The 17,085-nt window shown below is 39.5% G+C and overlaps 1 protein-coding gene across 3 annotated transcripts in view; it reads left to right on the forward strand.

Moving 5' to 3' along the window:
- The window catches only part of l3mbtl1 (L3MBTL histone methyl-lysine binding protein 1), a 136,887-nt gene that overhangs the window by 3,370 nt on the left and 116,432 nt on the right, over nt 1–17,085 (forward strand). Inside the window, exons 5-20 of one of the 3 annotated variants that reach the window (XM_077515147.1) lie at nt 1,091–1,253; nt 1,380–1,518; nt 1,742–1,790; nt 2,970–3,058; nt 3,463–3,567; nt 3,711–3,846; nt 3,989–4,080; nt 4,688–4,839; nt 5,072–5,148; nt 6,761–6,846; nt 8,162–8,272; nt 8,366–8,507; nt 8,784–8,886; nt 8,994–9,182; nt 9,273–9,322; nt 10,078–10,164. In XM_077515147.1, the coding sequence (XP_077371273.1) occupies nt 1,091–1,253; nt 1,380–1,518; nt 1,742–1,790; nt 2,970–3,058; nt 3,463–3,567; nt 3,711–3,846; nt 3,989–4,080; nt 4,688–4,839; nt 5,072–5,148; nt 6,761–6,846; nt 8,162–8,272; nt 8,366–8,507; nt 8,784–8,886; nt 8,994–9,182; nt 9,273–9,322; nt 10,078–10,085 (1,691 nt within the window). In that variant the 3' untranslated portion in view covers nt 10,086–10,164. Of the gene's footprint in view, nt 1–1,090; nt 1,254–1,379; nt 1,519–1,741; nt 1,791–2,969; nt 3,059–3,462; nt 3,568–3,710; nt 3,847–3,988; nt 4,081–4,687; nt 4,840–5,071; nt 5,149–6,760; nt 6,847–8,161; nt 8,273–8,365; nt 8,508–8,783; nt 8,887–8,993; nt 9,189–9,272; nt 9,323–10,077; nt 10,165–17,085 lie in introns of those variants that run through there. The other 2 variants (XR_013282596.1, XM_077515146.1) reach the window with 2 other exon arrangements.

Below are 17,085 nucleotides of genomic sequence, written 5' to 3' on the forward strand. Positions count from 1 at the left end.
ATAATATATTCTATATGCACCCACTAGTCTAAACAAAGTATTCTGATTAGGGGTGGGAACCTCAGGATACCTCACGATACGATATGATGTGCGATCCAAGGCTCACGATAACGATTATCTTACGATATGACGTTTCCGCGATTAGCGATATATTGGTCAGGTAATAAATCCACGGTAATCTACGATAAAACTACTCAATACATAAACTGATGTTTTTCAATGAGAAAATAGTTTCTTTTTGTACCATCACTGAAACATAATATTAGAACTGGTGTCTTCCTCACAGTGAGTACTTTAATGTACTTAAAAAAAAAAAAAAATACAAATGTCTTCTTAATAGAGACCACTTTCTCTGAACAGATTTTTGTCTTTCTTAAACACTGTTGTCATGCAACATGTCAGTCAGTTACATAGTCAATTGTTTCATTTTATAAACTGTGACACAATTTTTCGTGTAACATTGCAAAAGTAAATAAATAAAATTACTTAACTATTAAATCCACTTAAATCAATATTAATATTCCTCAGAAATTGTGTGCTTCAAAAAGTCGAAGCATAAAATATGTTTTAAAACATTAAAACTGAAGATATAATACACGTTTTTCATAGAAACGTATGCAAAACTACGTCATATGCTGGACAGATAAATGTCTTACACAAGTAAAAGATGAGTCTTCTTCGCCTGAAGATTTGCTCGCCACTCTTATGAGGCGCTCCCCCTAGTGTCCCGCCAAGTAATTGCTCAATAAGTAATGAACAATGGAGCCGTTATAGTGGCTGTAATATCGCGATACTTAGGCGTATCTATAATCTATCGGGAGACAAAGTATCACAATTCATCACGATATCGATATATTGTCACCCTCAATTTTTATCCAACACTTGGGGGTTGCCATTTCGCCTTGTACTACCATTTGCTGTTAACTGCAAATGACATCAGAGTGCCCAAGGGCTTAGGTGACGACCGTCATGGCTCACCTGTTTTCTGGTTGACATGGCTTCCGCTATAAGTAAAGTATACAATACATATAGATTATAGATACCCCCCCCCCAACTGTTCAAGGTATATCACAGGTCTGCTATTATTCAGATGTAGCAGCTCCTCCGGTCTCAGTGAGCGGCGCAGGGGTGGAACCAGAGAGGTTACATCAGGTCAAACCAGAGGTCCAGCTGGGACTGGGCCTGCAGAATCATGATCCCAGAGCTCAAAGGATTTACACCGAGGAACTACGGAGAGAACCCATGGTAGATAAGTACGTTGCTGCTCCTCCTACTCACTCACTCACTCACTCACTCACTCACTCACTCACTCACTCACTCACTCACTCACTCACTCACTCACTCACTCACTCACTCTCCCTCCTTCCGTGCTCCCTCAGGAGGCGTGTTGGAGTGGACAAGGTCCCAGCTGGTGCAAGGGTCTCCTCTTTAAACGTTGATCAGCTGAAGCCCATGAGGAAGAGGAAGAGAAAGGAATATCTGGGCCCCTCTGATGAAGACTCCGACATGGATGGCATGGTGGGAGGTTCTCAAGTCCTCAGTGTAATGTAGTCTTCTTTAAGTAACTCTGGTATGCTATGTCTCACGTTGGTAAAACTTGTAAGGAAACATAAAAGGAAGAAAGGATCTATTGCCTGCATAGTAACTTTAACTTGCTCTTAGACAACTTGAAGGGTGTGTACAATTTTTTCCATTTATAGAAACCAGTGTTCGAACAGCTTCATAACTTTCTTTTTTTTAGGAGGACAAAATGGAAGATCTGAAAGCAGATAGGAGATACATCAGAGGAGGTGAGATTGATTACCATTTTATGCTTTTGTTTAGTTCATGACCCCATTGTTAACTCCACCAGAGAGGTTATGTTTGTTAATTCGTGTTCAACTATCTATCAATAGGACATCACGGTGATGTAGTGGTTTGCGCGTCTACTTCACATTCGAGAGCTTCTGTGTGGTTTGTTTCATTAGTTTTCAAAATTAATTATTAATCATATACCTGACAAATAATATTTTATTAGAATAAAATGTGCAATAAATATTAACTCATTTGCTCCCAAAAACATATACAGTTACATACATTGTATTTTAAATGTTCTAAGTGTCCCAAAGACGTATTTATGCGTTTGTTTGTTTTTTGTTTTGTTTTTTATGCTAGAGCATACAAAAGGCTTTGATCCAGCCTCTCCACTGCAGAGAACGTTTGAACCAATGGTAGAGTTATTACAAAAACGGCCAGCAGGTGGCAGCAGAGTATAAGAGATCAACCATGTTAAAACAAGCTAATTCCCCCCATAGATTTGTGAATAATGATGAAACTTAGCTATATTCTAATGCTAATTGCTGCAAAACGGAAACGGATAGAAATATACTTTTTTTTCCTGATGAAAGAAGAGACTCTAATCTTTCTTTTGGTAGGGTCCATGTTTTTATAGCAATAGAACACAATATTCTGTGGGTCTTGCGAAATCAGTCCAAATCCAGTAAAACAGCCGGGCGCGAAGGGGAAAAGTGAAAAGGGCTGGGATTTGAATGAGTTAAAACTCCCACTTAACATGCTCAGAATGCTACAAATTAGTATGAATAATTATTCATAGCTAAAATAGGATGCATGAAACTTGTGGTTGGATCAGTAAGGTGAGTGGGGGGTCATCAACTTCTTTGGTTGACTGTACCCGGAGTGCTGAACAGTGAGAAGACGACCATATTTAGACATCTGTGTTGATGTGACATCATCTCGTGCTAAAAGTAGGAGAAAAAAAAAACTTCAAAGCTACCAATGAAGTCACAAGGTTTATTGCTACATAATATTCATTTGGCAAGCATGCCACAATTAGCTCAAACATGATGTAATGTAGACCTTAGGTAACAAAAATTTGCTCTTAATCAGTCCTTTACATAATTCAAGTATCGCATGATTTATCATGGTGTCCTGCATTGAACATTCCATAATTTGGCCACTGTGATTTGAAGGGGGAGACATGAAGATGGAGCAGTGGACGTGGACTCAGTATCTAGAAGAAACCAAAACTATCGCTGCACCAGACAAGCTTTTCCAAGAGGTACCTTTACACGTTGTTCATATTAACATCATATTTTTACTTTGAATAAAAAAAAACAAAAAAACAAACACTAATGCTGCAGGTGAATTTCATCATTGCAATCATTAATCACCTTCAGGGATTCATCTTAATTGTTTGTTTGTATGGTAGCATGCCATTGAAAGTGGTATGGGCTGACTTTCAGATCTTTCTAAGTGGAGGTGAATGTTCTCCCTATGCCAGCGTGGGTTTTCCAGTTTCCTGAGTCATTGTAATGTCATGACATCTGGTTTTGTGTCACCAGGTGCTATATGGCTGCTTGTCACTGCTCCACAGAGATGGTTTAAATACATACATAGATGTGCATGTGACTAATAAAGCACCTTTGTATATTCATCTCTGAGCAACATTTTCTCTTTCTCCAGACTCAGAGAGCACCCGCAGTAAAGAATGGCTTCAAACAGGGGATGAAGCTGGAGGGCATCGATCCGCAACACCCATCCATGTACTTTGTTCTTACTGTGGCCGAGGTAAGACACATTTTGACAACACCAATCTTCATGGCCAACATTGCCATGTTAGGTCAAGTAAAGTTGAGTATGTTGTGAAACCCGTGCAAATGCCCCGTAGTGCTTGGTGGTCAATGGGGCTTTTTGACTATGTCATCATGCAGGTGTGTGGTTACCGTCTGCGCCTCCATTTTGATGGCTATTCCGACTGCCATGACTTCTGGGTGAATGCCAACTCACCCGATGTGCACCCTGCGGGCTGGTGCGAGAGCACAGGACACAAACTGCACACTCCCAAAGGTAAGCGGTAACGATACTCGAACCACAACCAAAGAGACAAATAGAATTATCGACTATTAGAACAGCAGGCTTAATGAGCTTTTATTCAGACAGCACTCCCACAGTTCTATTCCGTTAATGTCTGTCATCAACACTTCCTCAGGTTGCAAAGAAGAAGAGTTTACATGGACCAACTACTTAAGAATGACTAAAGCACAAGTGGCCCCCAAAGAACTGTTTGCCAGCCCTGGAAGGGTAATTTCTACTACGGGGAGTACTCGAGTTAAGGCACACTCGACTCAAGTTTCGTTTGCTTTACAACGGGTCCGCCATTTTGGCGCCTGCAGTGTTTTCCCCTCGTCCGCTATTTAGCCCTTGGCCAGTGCTAGCGCTTGTGCACTTGTGGGAGTATCTTTGGCTTTTTTCGCCCTCCTTTTTTCACATCATGCCCCCAAAGAAGAAAGCTACATATTCTATCAATGTTGGTCCAGCCAAAAGAAAAGCAATTACCATGGAAACGAAGCTAGACATCATAAAAAGATCACAGAAACGAGAGACACAGATGAACATCGGCAAAGACTTGGGCTTCAGTCAGACAGTCGGACAGCATCATATTTTTTTAATTTAAATGTATTTGATGTAAATATTAACTTTAATGGGGAAATTTGACAAGTCGAAATTTGGGTTACATCGCTAGCGTAGGAACGGAACTCCTACATAACTCGAGGACTCCCTGTATTGATTACATGACAACTTATGTAGCAATTCGTGTGCAGCAGTTTAATAATTAGAAAACACATTTAGAAATTGTTTTGTTTCTTCGACTTACTGTTAATATTCTTTCATGCCTGCCATTTAATAGATTGACAAAAAGTGTGACTTCGAGATAGGGATGAAACTTGAGGCTGTTGATCGCATGAACCCTTCCCTCATCTGCGTAGCAACCATCACCGACGCGGTGGACGACCGCTTCCTGGTGCACTTTGACAATTGGGACGACACATACGACTACTGGTGAGACTCAAAAATCCACATACAGTGCCTAAGTGCAATGTTTTCACTTGTGTTTACACTTTCACCGAACACGGTTAGATACTCAATTATTGCAATTTGCAAGGCATCACTTTAAGTGAGTCTTGTTGCCATCTTGATGATGATTGATATTATCCTGTGTGCCTCCCCTAGGTTTTCCTTTCATTTGCAGTTTTGTCACACTGGTTGTTAACTATGTTGTTACATTATGCAGGTGTGATGCCACCAGTCCATACATCCATCCTATTGGTTGGTGCCAGGAGAGAAATCTGAGCTTAACACCACCACAAGGTGAGAACATCATTTCACTAATTGTATGTATCTGCTCTGTGTTGTTGTTTTCTGAAAACAGCTAACAACATGGCGTGCAATGTATTAAGCATACCACATACAGGCATTAAAGCTACTATATGGAGGATTTCCCCCAAAAATATCTTAACAATAGCCTTTTTATTTGACCATTTATGACTGAAACATATTCTAATTAGTAGATCAACATCTTAGCTGTTCACAATGGGTACTCCTACAAGCCTCTGGCCAATATTATTTACGAAGTGTCCGGTCCGAATCCTTCGAATTTCCCGCCCTCTGTCTGCGGGATGTGACGTAATGCACGTTCTCGTTAGTTGTTTCCTGTAGTCGCGAAGACGGAACTAGTACAGATTTTCGCTGCCCCAGACACCCGCTGTTACTCCGCGGAAGGCTGCTTAAAAAAAAAAAAAAATGAAAACAATGTCAAGTGCCACGGAAAAAAAAATAATCTAAACTTGATAGTGACCAATGCCGGGCAAGAACGAGAGTGAACATTGGTTTGACATTTCAGCGGTGGAGAGAGTTGAGATCGGACTTGGATTAGAAAAGTGATTCACAGCTGGCTTTCTTTCTACTCCAAAAGGTAAGAAGCGAGTGTCTTGACATTTAGAAGAAAATGTGTTGTTTTCAAATAGCAGTAACCTCAAGATCGATCACTTCTCGGCCGTAACTATTGGGGTGAAAGTGAGGTGGACGGCAACATTTAGCGTGAAAGGGGCGGCAAAGTTGAATGTAATAGAACAGAATGACTTTATGAAGAACAGACGTTCCATTCCGCGGCGTTTCAATCAGGCTAAATGTTGCCTTATATTCCTCCGTGAAAACAGCCTATTGTAGCTACATTATGCTAACGGAATGTGAACGGTACTACTGAATGGCGATAACATTCACGGCTGTATCACACTAAGTAGTGAATGGGTCTATATGTTTTTCACAATCGTCAATTTCCATAAATGACAGCCCACCTTTCGGCTAATGCACAATGACGCTAGCCTGGGGGCGACATACACTAATAATGACTAGAATCAGGTTGACGTCCGTCGAGCGGGGTGACTACAATATGTAACTGCATATTAACATCGGAATGAGGTCCAATTAACGTAATTTGCACATCATTTTGGAGTACAGCACAGGACTGGACTTTGACCGACTAAAGCAATATGATCTGCACGTCCCGTGGACATCAATTGTTTAGTGGGGATCGAGAGTCTCATTCCGTGAAGTAGCCAGCTTTGTATAACATTATAAAACTTCTTACCTCTGAAAACATATTTTAATTGGATATGAAGAGCCCAGTCTTCAGTATTGAGGTCGTGCACGTACGAGTGCGTGCAGCGTGTATGAGCGTGCAGTTTGTTTTCGGCCACAGGTGGCAGTAGCGATTTGAAATTTTAAATCTTCCATATAGCTGCTTTAATGTACACTTTACTATTTTAATTCAATAAAAAATAGAACATTAACACAACACTTGTCTGGTGATCTATGCATTTAAAGTAGACACAGACCCACATATAGAACTTAAGTGAGTTTTTTTTTTTTTTTTTTCATGTGATATCAAAGGAAATTGGAATGTGCATATTTTTTGTTTCAGATTATCCTGCCCAAGGAGCGTTCTCTTGGTCCAGCTACCTGCATGAGACCTGCTCTAAGGCAGTTACAGCCGACTCATTTAAAATGGTGAGAATATGTCACGTTCAAATTCCTTAAAACTCATCTTCAAGATAGCGTACAGCTGATATATTGCCCTCCTCCCCCACCCCGGTTGTTTTAGTATTTTTTTGTTTGTTGTATTAATGTTGTCCAAATTACAGTACAGTACAAATTACTGGCAAACAGTCCAGCCTCTCACACAAAATCACCTGCAACAATTAAAAAGTACCACGATCTAGAAAATGGATTGATGGATGCTAGGAATGAATGAATTATTATTATTATTATTATTATTATTATTATTATTATTATTATTATTATTATTATTATTATTATTATTATTATATGTTTATATGTAACAAAGTTAAGCCAAGTTAATTGTTGTCATGATAATGTTCTGGGTAATCAGCCGTCCCGCAACAGATTCTCTGTTGTTGTTTTTTTTCCACTGTATTTAGTATGCAGTAAATAGTGTGTCTTTGTACATTATATAAAGATAGAGAGAGAGGAGCAACGATCAGAGCTTGTCGATAATGTTCTTCTTCAGAGACAACTCGCTCCTCCAAAATCTCTGGTCCATGTCTAGTGTGGTACACACCATGCCACCAAACATCCTTGTCACCCTTTGAATGGGTCGGACTGATTACATGTTTGAAGATACCTTCAAAAACTGCCAAAATTAAAAATAAATAAATGACTAAACAAATAAATAAATGAATAAAAGTGAAATTAAAAACTGATCTAAAAAAATTTCAATTCAAAAATTAAATACAAAAAAAATAAATATAAAAGGAAATAAAAACAACTATATAATAGAGCCCAACCTACGACGAGCTCAGGACCACCCCCTCATTTGAATAACATTTCGACCTAACAGAGCATCTGCAGCATGAAATAAATAATTGTGAATGCAGAGGGTTTTTATATGATTGATTTTTAATTTTATTTATGGTTTATATATATGTATATATATATATATATATATATATATATATATATATATATATATATATATATATATATATATGTATATATATATATATATATATATATATATATATATATATATATATATATATATATATATATATATATATATAATATGTATATATATATATATATATATATATATATATATATATATATATATATATATATATATATATATATATAAAAATTGATTTATTTATTTTTCATGAACAGAGGGGTAGCAACAATTGTATGCACATCCACTGTCAGAAAAGTCCGATGCTTTCGAGTTTTTTCATGTCCTAATGTAGTCAGAATCAACTGTGAGACTGAAGCAGATGATCAACAGTGCTATCTTCTTGTAAACATGCAGCGCCCAGCCCACAACTTCCAGCCTCAAATGAAATTGGAGGCTGTGGACAAGAGGAGTCCTGGTCTCATCAGAGTGGCAACGGTGGAAGAAGTTGAGACCCACCGTATCAAGGTATTTTGTTTGTGTGTTTGTGTGTGTCCGCATTTGAGAGCTTTGCAAGGCATTGTGGCATGGTAGTCGCTCCCATGTTTCTCCTTCCATCAGATCCACTATGATGGATGGAGTCACGTCTATGACGAGTGGATGGACTCGGACCACCCTGACATACACCCAGCAGGCTGGTGTGAGGCCACCGGTCACCCACTCAAACCCCCACCGCAGGACGTCAAAACACAGCAGACGCACGGTAACTCTGCATGTTGGAAGAAATTAAATAAGGTTAATACGTCACAGGCTTGAGTACAGTAGATACCATGCAAATATCCCCTCTAGTGGTTGTGAGTAGAAATGCCACGATATTTGAGGAATCACATGCTAGTTTATCTGTTTGTGATAATAACATGCAGTTGTGTCATGATGCCTAAAAGATGAGCCAGAAAGATGTTTTAAATATACATTAAAAAAGTCAGTCACAGTCTTGTTGTGTATACTGCATGTCTGTGTATCATATCTATCCACTTAGGTCAGAGGGAGCCTCCCACTCTGGCCCAGTCCACTTACCCTCATTCTGTTCCCTGTAAGCCCATCAGCCACACCAGAACCAACAAGTACAACTTCCACAACAGGTGAGTTCACTCTCTGGATTCATTTTAAAGATGCAGGTATTCATAATGTACAGTTTATAATGTCGAAAACGAGACTTTCACCAAACGGAGGCCTCGCTTTGAAACAGGAAGTGTCCAACTCCAGGTTGTGACGGTTCAGGTCACGTGACCGGTCGCTTCACGGCTCATCACTGTGTTTCGGGCTGCCCATTAGCTGAGCGCAACCAAGGCAGGCTCAAGATGGAACTGTCGGACTCTGAGAGTAAGAGGAGCGTCTTTTTTGGCCAGAGAACCAAGAAGACACATTATCGTGGCAGGTAAAGGTGCGTGTGTGTGGGAGTTTTGTGTGAACTTTTACTATTGTTTTTAGTTTGTTTGTTTGTTTTTTTTACTTTTTTTTCCCCCAGGATTGGCCGTCCACCCAAATATAGGAAGAATCAGCAGAGAGACTATCAGAGTAAGTTATAGTTTATATTAGGGATGGAACGATATCCAAACATAATGATACGATATTATCACAATATGAAGGTCATGATACGATTATTATCACGATATTGGGTGTGTGTATGTGGGGTTGGGGGTGGGGGGTGAGGGGGATTGCTGGGGGTTGGCGATATTTTAAAAAGATCACAATATTGGAAAAACAAAAAACAAACTCATACTAAAAAAAGCACAATATTGTGCTTTTGTACACAACAGCAATGCCTATAGACAACCTGCAATCTCTAATAACAATATTGAGGCACTTATTTGCTAATACAAGCACACATTTATTGCTTCACAAGCATATTACGTTCCCCTTCATTTGACAATTAGCATCGATTTTAAACATAGAAGGCCAAAACAGCCCTAATGAAAATTAAATTGCACTAATAATGTAAACATGACGACGATGATATTGTGGCAGTTTTAATATCACGATATTGCCCTTATCGTTACATCCCAAGTTTGAATACAGTAGTGTGTATTAGCCAGTCTTACATCTGGATAATTTTTATACTTAACTAGAAATGCCATTTCTGGGGAAATGGCGTGTGAAGGCTGGAGAGCTGAATGAATACCTGTGAAATGATTTGGAATAATTTTGAATGATGATGAATGATATTGAAAGATATTGAATGATATTGAATGGTGTTGACTGATGTTGAATGATACTGAATGACATGGAATGAACTTAACATGCTGAAGTTGGAATGGTTTGAATTCATCCAGAAATCTAGAAGCAGTTGAAGGAAGACAAATACCACAAAAGTAAAAATAAATCAGCAAGAAACAAGAAAACAAGGAAGAAATCAAGTAAGAAATGGAGGAAGTAGCAAGTAATCGGGTAAGCAATGGAGTAAAGTGAGAAGAATTAAGTAAGCAATGAAGTAAGGAGGGTAGAATCGAGTCGCAATGGTGTAAGGAGTGGCAAACTTAAGCAATGGAGTAATAGTAACTCTATTGAAATCTGGTAACATTTGCATTAGTATACTAAGCTAGCATTAGCATGCTAAGCTAACATTAGCAATAGCATGCTAAAATAGTATTAGCGTTCTAATCTAGCATGAGCATTGGCTTGCTAAGCTAGCGTTAGCATGCTAAGTTAACATTATCAATTATGTTAGCATGCTAGCATTAATAGGCTAACTTAGCATAAGCATGCTAAGCTAGCATTAGCATTAGAATGCTAACTTAGCATTAGCATTAGCATTTTAAGCTAACATTAGCATGCTAAGCTAACATTAGCATTAGCAAGCTAACATTAGAATACGCATGTTAAGCTTACATTAGCATTAGCATGCTAACATTAGCATGCTAACTTAGCATTAGCATTAGCATGCTAACTTAGCATTAGCATTTGTATGCTAACATTAGCATTAGCATGCAAACTTAGCATTAGCATTAGCATGCTAAGCTAACATTAGCAGTAACATGCTAACTTAGCATTAGCATGCTAAGCTAACATTAGCATTAGCATGCTAACTTAGCATGAGCATGCGAAGCTAGCATTAGCATGCTAAGCTAACATTAGCATTAGCATGCTAGCCTAGCATTAGCATTCTAAGCTAACATTAGCATTAACATGCTAAGCTAACATTAGCATTAGCATGCTAGCTTAGCATTAGCATGCTAAGCTAACATTAGCATTAACATGCTCAGCTAACAGCATTAGCATGTTAAGCTAACATTAGCATTAGCATGCTAAGCTAACATTAGTATTCACATGCTAAGCTAACATTAGCATTAGCATGCTAACTTAACATTAGCATGCTAAGCTAACATTAGCATTAGCATGCTAAGCTAGCAATAGCATTAGCATGTTCAGCTAGCGTTAGCATTAGCTAGCATTAGCATGCTCACTTCCTGTTGATTTCAGGCCACTTCCTATTGAAATCGGGTCACTTCCTGTTGAAATCGGGTCACTTCCTGTTGATTTTAGGTCACTTCCTGTTGATATGAGGTCACTTTCTGTTGATATGAAGTCACTTCCTGTTAAAATCAGGTCACTTCCTGTTAAAATCAGGTCACCCTGTTGAAATCGGGTCACTTCCTGTTAAAATCAGGTCACTTCCTGTTGATTTTAGGTCACTTCCTATTGAAATTAGGTCGAAATGGAGGAAATCCTCGGCGTCCCTAATCAATTGGCCAAGATGGCCGCCGCCACCGGCGGACGACGTGGCGGAAATCCTAGGCTTCCCGAATCGATTGGCCAAGATGGCCGCCGCCCCGGTGGACGACGTGGCGGAAATCCTAGGCGTCCCTAATCCATTGGCCAAGATGGCCGCCGGCCATGTGTAGAAGAAGAAACTGGACAAAAAAGTGCGAGGAATAAAATATAATAATAAGAATAACGGGAATGGTGTAGAATAGCATATGTAGCATATGTAGCCTTCACACAATTAGTGGTAGTAGTAGTAGTAGTAGTAGTAGTAGTAGTAGTAGTAGTAGAATTTATATAAAATGGGTAATAATTTCTGAATTTCAAACACAACTAGAAATGCCATTTCTGGGGAAATGGCGTGTGAAGGCTGGAGAGCTGAATGAATACCTGTGGAATGATTTGGAATAATGTTGAATGATGATGAATGATATTGAAAGATATTGAATGATATTGAATGGTGTTGAATGATGTTGAATGATACTGAATGACATGGAATGAGCTTAACATGCTGAAGTTGGAATGGTTTAAATTCAATCTAGAAGCAGTTGAAGGAAGATAAATACCACAAAAGTAAAAATAAATCAGCAAGAAACAAGAAAACAAGGAAGAAATCAAGTAAGAAATGGAGGAAGTAGCAAGTAATCGGGTAAGCAATGGAGTAAAGTGAGAAGAATTAAGTAAGCAATGAAGTAATGAGGGTAGAATCGAGTCGCAATAGTGTAAGGAGTGGCAAACTTAAGCAATGGAGTAATAGTCACTCTGTTGAAATCAGGTCACATTTGCATTAGTATACTAAGCTAGCATTAGCATGCTAAGCTTCCTGTTGATTTTAGGTCACTTCCTGTTGATATGAGGTCACTTCCTGTTTATATGAGGTCACTTCCTGTTAAAATCAGGTCACTTCCTGTTGAAATCGGATCACTTCCTGTTAAAATCAGGTCACTTCCTGTTGATTTCAGGCCACTTCCTGTTGAAATTGGGTCACTTCCTGTTGAAATCGGGTCACTTCCTGTTGATATGAGGTCACTTCCTGTTAAAATCAGGTCACTTCCTGTTGATTTCAGGCCACTTCCTGTTGAAATCGGGTCACTTCCTGTTGAAATCGGGTCACTTCCTGTTGATTTTAGGTCACTTCCTGTTGATATGGGGTCACTTCCTGTTGATTTTAGGTCACTTCCTGTTGATATGAGGTCACTTCCTGTTGATTTAAGGTAACTTCCTGTTGATATGAGGTCACTTCCTGTTAAAATCAGGTCACTTCCTGTTGAAATCGGGTCACTTCCTGTTAAAATCAGGTCACTTCCTGTTGATTTTAGGTCACTTCCTATTGAAATTTGGTCGAAATGGCGGAAATCCTAGGCGTCCCTAATCAATTGGCCAAGATGGCCGCCGCCCTCGGTGGACGACGTGGCGGAAATCCTAGGCGTCCCTAATCAATTGGCCAAGATGGCCGCCGCCACCGGTGGACGACGTGGCGGAAATCCAAGGCGTCCCTAATCCATTGGCCAAGATGGCCGCCGGCCTGTGGGTCCAGGTTGGCGAGAATCCTGGGCATATCTAATCATTTATCCAAAATGGCCGCCATTCATGGTAATTTGGAAAATGGCCGCCATGCGTGGTAAGTTCGGTGGTAAGATGGAAGAGCTCATGACGTGAAATGGTGGAATATATTGAAGTTGGAACGAAGTCAATCGGATAAATAATGTGGAAGTAAATGGAAAATGTAGAATGTGGGAAATATTCGGGTACGAAATCGAGAATTGTGGGCAAGGTGTGAATTTTGGAACTGAAAAGCTGGAAGAGCTCATGGCTTGAATTGGTGGAATAGATTGAAGTTGAAATGACGTCAATCGGATGAAAAATGTCGAAGTAAATGTGAAATGTAGAATGTGGGAAATATTCGGGTACGAAATCGGGAATTGTGGGTAAGGCATGAATTTTGGAACTGAAAAGCTGGAAGAGCTCATGGCTTGAATTGCTGGAATATATTGAAGTTGGAACGAAGTCAATCGGATGAATAATGTGGAAGTAAATGTGAAATGTAGAATGTGGGAAATATTCGGGTACGAAATCCGGAATTGTGGGCAAGGTGTGAATTTTGGAACTGAAAAGCTGGAAGAGCTCATGGCTTGAATTGCTGGAATATATTGAAGCTGGAACGACGTCAATCGGATGAATAATGTGTAAGTAAATGGAAAATGTAGAATGTGGGAAATATTCGGGTACGAAATCGGGAATTGTGGGTAAGGCGTGAATTTTGGAACTGAAAAGCTGGAAGAGCTCATGGCTTGAATTGCTGGAATATCTTGAAGTTGGAACATCGGATGAATAATGTGGAAGTAAATGAAAAATGTAGAATGTGGGAAATATTCGGGTACGAAATCGTGAATTGTGGGTAAGGCGTGAATTCTGGAACTGAAAAGCTGGAAGAGCTCATGATGGAACATATTGAAGTTGGAACGAAGTGAATCGGATCAAAAATGTGGAAGGAAATGTGAAATTTTGAATCTCCCATTAAGAATACATGGGGAAAAATCGGGTACGAAATCGGGAATTGCGGGTAACACGTGAATCGTGGGAATAAGAAAAATGGAAGCGCTGTAGGCGCGAATATTTGGAATCGTTTGAAATTGGAATGGAGTGAATCGGGTGAAAAATGTGGAAGTAGAAACTGGACAAAAAAGTGCGAGGAATAAAATATAATAATAACTAGAAATGCCATTTCTGGGGAAATGGCGTGTGAAGGCTGGAGAGCTGAATGAATACCTGTGGAATGATTTGGAATAATGTTGAATGATGATGAATGATATTAAAAGATATTGAAAGATATTGAATGATATTGAATGATATTGAATGATGTTGAATGATACTGAATGACATGGAATGAGCTTAACATGCTGAAGTTGGAATGGTTTAAATTCATCCAAAAATCTAGAAGCAGTTGAAGGAATACAAATACCACAAAAGTAAAAATAAATCAGCAAGAAACAAGAAAACAAGGAAGAAATCAAGTAAGAAATGGACGAAGTAGCAAGTAATCGGGTAAGCAATGGAGTAAAGTGAGAAGAATTAAGTAAGCAATGAAGTAAGGAGGGTAGAATCGAGTCGCAATGGTGTAAGGAGTGGCAAACTTAAGCAATGGAGTAATAGTCACTCTGTTGAAATCAGGTCACATTTGCATTAGTATACTAAGCTAGCATTAGCATGCTAAGTTAACATTAGCATTAATATGCTAACTTAGCATTAGCATGCTAACATTAGCATTAGCATGCTAACATTAGCATTAGCATGCTAAGCTAACATTAGCATTAGCAAGCTAACATTAGCATTAGCATGCTAACTTAGCATTAGCATGCTAAGCTAACATTAGCATTAGCATGCTAAGCTAACATTAGCATTAGCATGCTAACTTAGCATTAGCATGCTAAGCTAACATTAGCATTAGCATGCTAAGCTAACATTAGCATTCACATGCTAAGCTAACATTAGCATTAGCATGCTGAGCTAACATTAGCATTAGCATGCTAAGCTAGCAATAGCATTAGCATGTTCAGCTAGAATTAGCATTAGCTAACATTAGCATGCTAACTTAGCACTAGCATGCTCACTTCCTGTTGATTTCAGGCCACTTCCTGTTGAAATCGGGTCACTTCCTGTTGAAATCGGGTCACTTCCTGTTGAAATTGGGTCACTTCCTGTTGATATCAGGTCACTTCCTATCAAAATTGGGTCACTTCCTGTTGAAATTGGGTCACTTCCTGTTGATATCAGGTCACTTCCTGTCAAAATTGGGTCACTTCCTGTTGAAATCGGGTCACTTCCTGTTGAAATTGGGTCACTTCCTGTTGAAATCGGGTCACTTCCTGTTGATATCAGGTCACTTCCTGTCAAAATTGGGTCACTTCCTGTTGGAATTGGGTCACTTCCTGTTGGAATTGGGTCACTTCCTGTTGATATCAGGTCACTTCCTGTCAAAATTGGGTCACTTCCTGTTGAAATCGGGTCACTTCCTGTTGAAATTGGGTCACTTCCTGTTGATATCAGGTCACTTCCTGTCAAAATTGGGTCACTTCCTGTTGAAATTGGGTCACTTCCTGTTGATATCAGGTCACTTCCTGTCAAAATTGGGTCACTTCCTGTTGAAATCGGGTCACTTCCTGTTGAAATCGGGTCACTTCCTGTTGATATCAGGTCACTTCCTGTCAAAATTGGGTCACTTCCTGTTGGAATTGGGTCACTTCCTGTTGATATCAGGTCACTTCCTGTCAAAATTGGGTCACTTCCTGTTGAAATCGGGTCACTTCCTGTTGAAATTGGGTCACTTCCTGTTGATATCAGGTCACTTCCTGTCAAAATTGGGTCACTTCCTATTGAAATTGGGTCACTTCCTGTTGATATCAGGTCACTTCCTGTCAAAATTGGGTCACTTCCTGTTGAAATCGGGTCACTTCCTGTTGATTTTAGGCCACTTCCTGTTGAAATTAAGTCACTTCCTGTTGAAATCGGGTCACTTCCTGTTGATTTTAAGTCACTTCCTGTTGATATGAGGTCACTTCCTGTTAAAATCAGGTCACTTCCTGTTGAAATCGGGTCATTTCCTGTTAAAATCAGGTCACTTCCTGTTGATTTTAGGTCACTTCCTGTTGAAATTAAGTCACTTCCTGTTGAAATTAAGTCACTTCCTGTTGAGATTAAGTCACTTCCTGTTGATATGAGGTCACTTCCTGTTGATATGAGGTCACTTCCTGTTGATATTGGTCACTTCCTGTTCAGGTCGGGGAATATCCTGGCAAGAATCACACGCATACCTAATCAATTGGCCAAAATGGCCACCGCCTTGGGAGGCCAGGTTGGCGAGAAACCTGGGCATATCATTTGTCTAAAATGGCCGCCGTGCATGGTAAGTTGGAAAATGGCCGCCATACGTGGTAAGTTAGGTGGTAAGATGGAAGAGCTCATGACGTGAAATGGTGGAATATATTGAAGTTGGAACGAAGTCAATCGGATAAATAATGTGGAAGTAAATGGAAAATGTAGAATGTGGGAAATATTTGGGTACGAAATTGGGAATTGTGGGTAAGGCGGGAATTTTGGAACTGAAAAGCTGGAAGAGCTCATGGCTTGAATTGGTGGAATATATTGAAGTTGAAACAACGTCAATCGGATGAAAAATGTCGAAGTAAATGTGAAATGTAGAATGTGGGAAATATTCGGGTACGCAATCGGGAATTGTGGGTAAGGCATGAATTTTGGAACTGAAAAGCTGGAAGAGCTCATGGCTTGAATTGCTGGAATATATTGAAGTTGGAACGAAGTCAATCGGATGAATAATGTGGAAGGAAATGTGAAATATAGAATGTGGGAAATATTCGGGTACGAAATCCGGAATTGTGGGCAAGGTGTGAATTTTGGAACTGAAAAGCTGGAAGAGCTCATGGCTTGAATTGCTGGAATATATTGAAGCCCGAACAACGTCAATCGGATGAATAATGTGGAAGAAAATGTAGAATGTGGGTAATGTGCGGGTACAAAATCGGGAATTGTGGGTAAGGCGTGAATTTTGGAACTGAAAAGCT

Source organism: Festucalex cinctus, chromosome 2, assembly GCF_051991245.1.
Source record: "Festucalex cinctus isolate MCC-2025b chromosome 2, RoL_Fcin_1.0, whole genome shotgun sequence".
Lineage (NCBI taxonomy): Eukaryota > Metazoa > Chordata > Actinopteri > Syngnathiformes > Syngnathidae > Festucalex > Festucalex cinctus.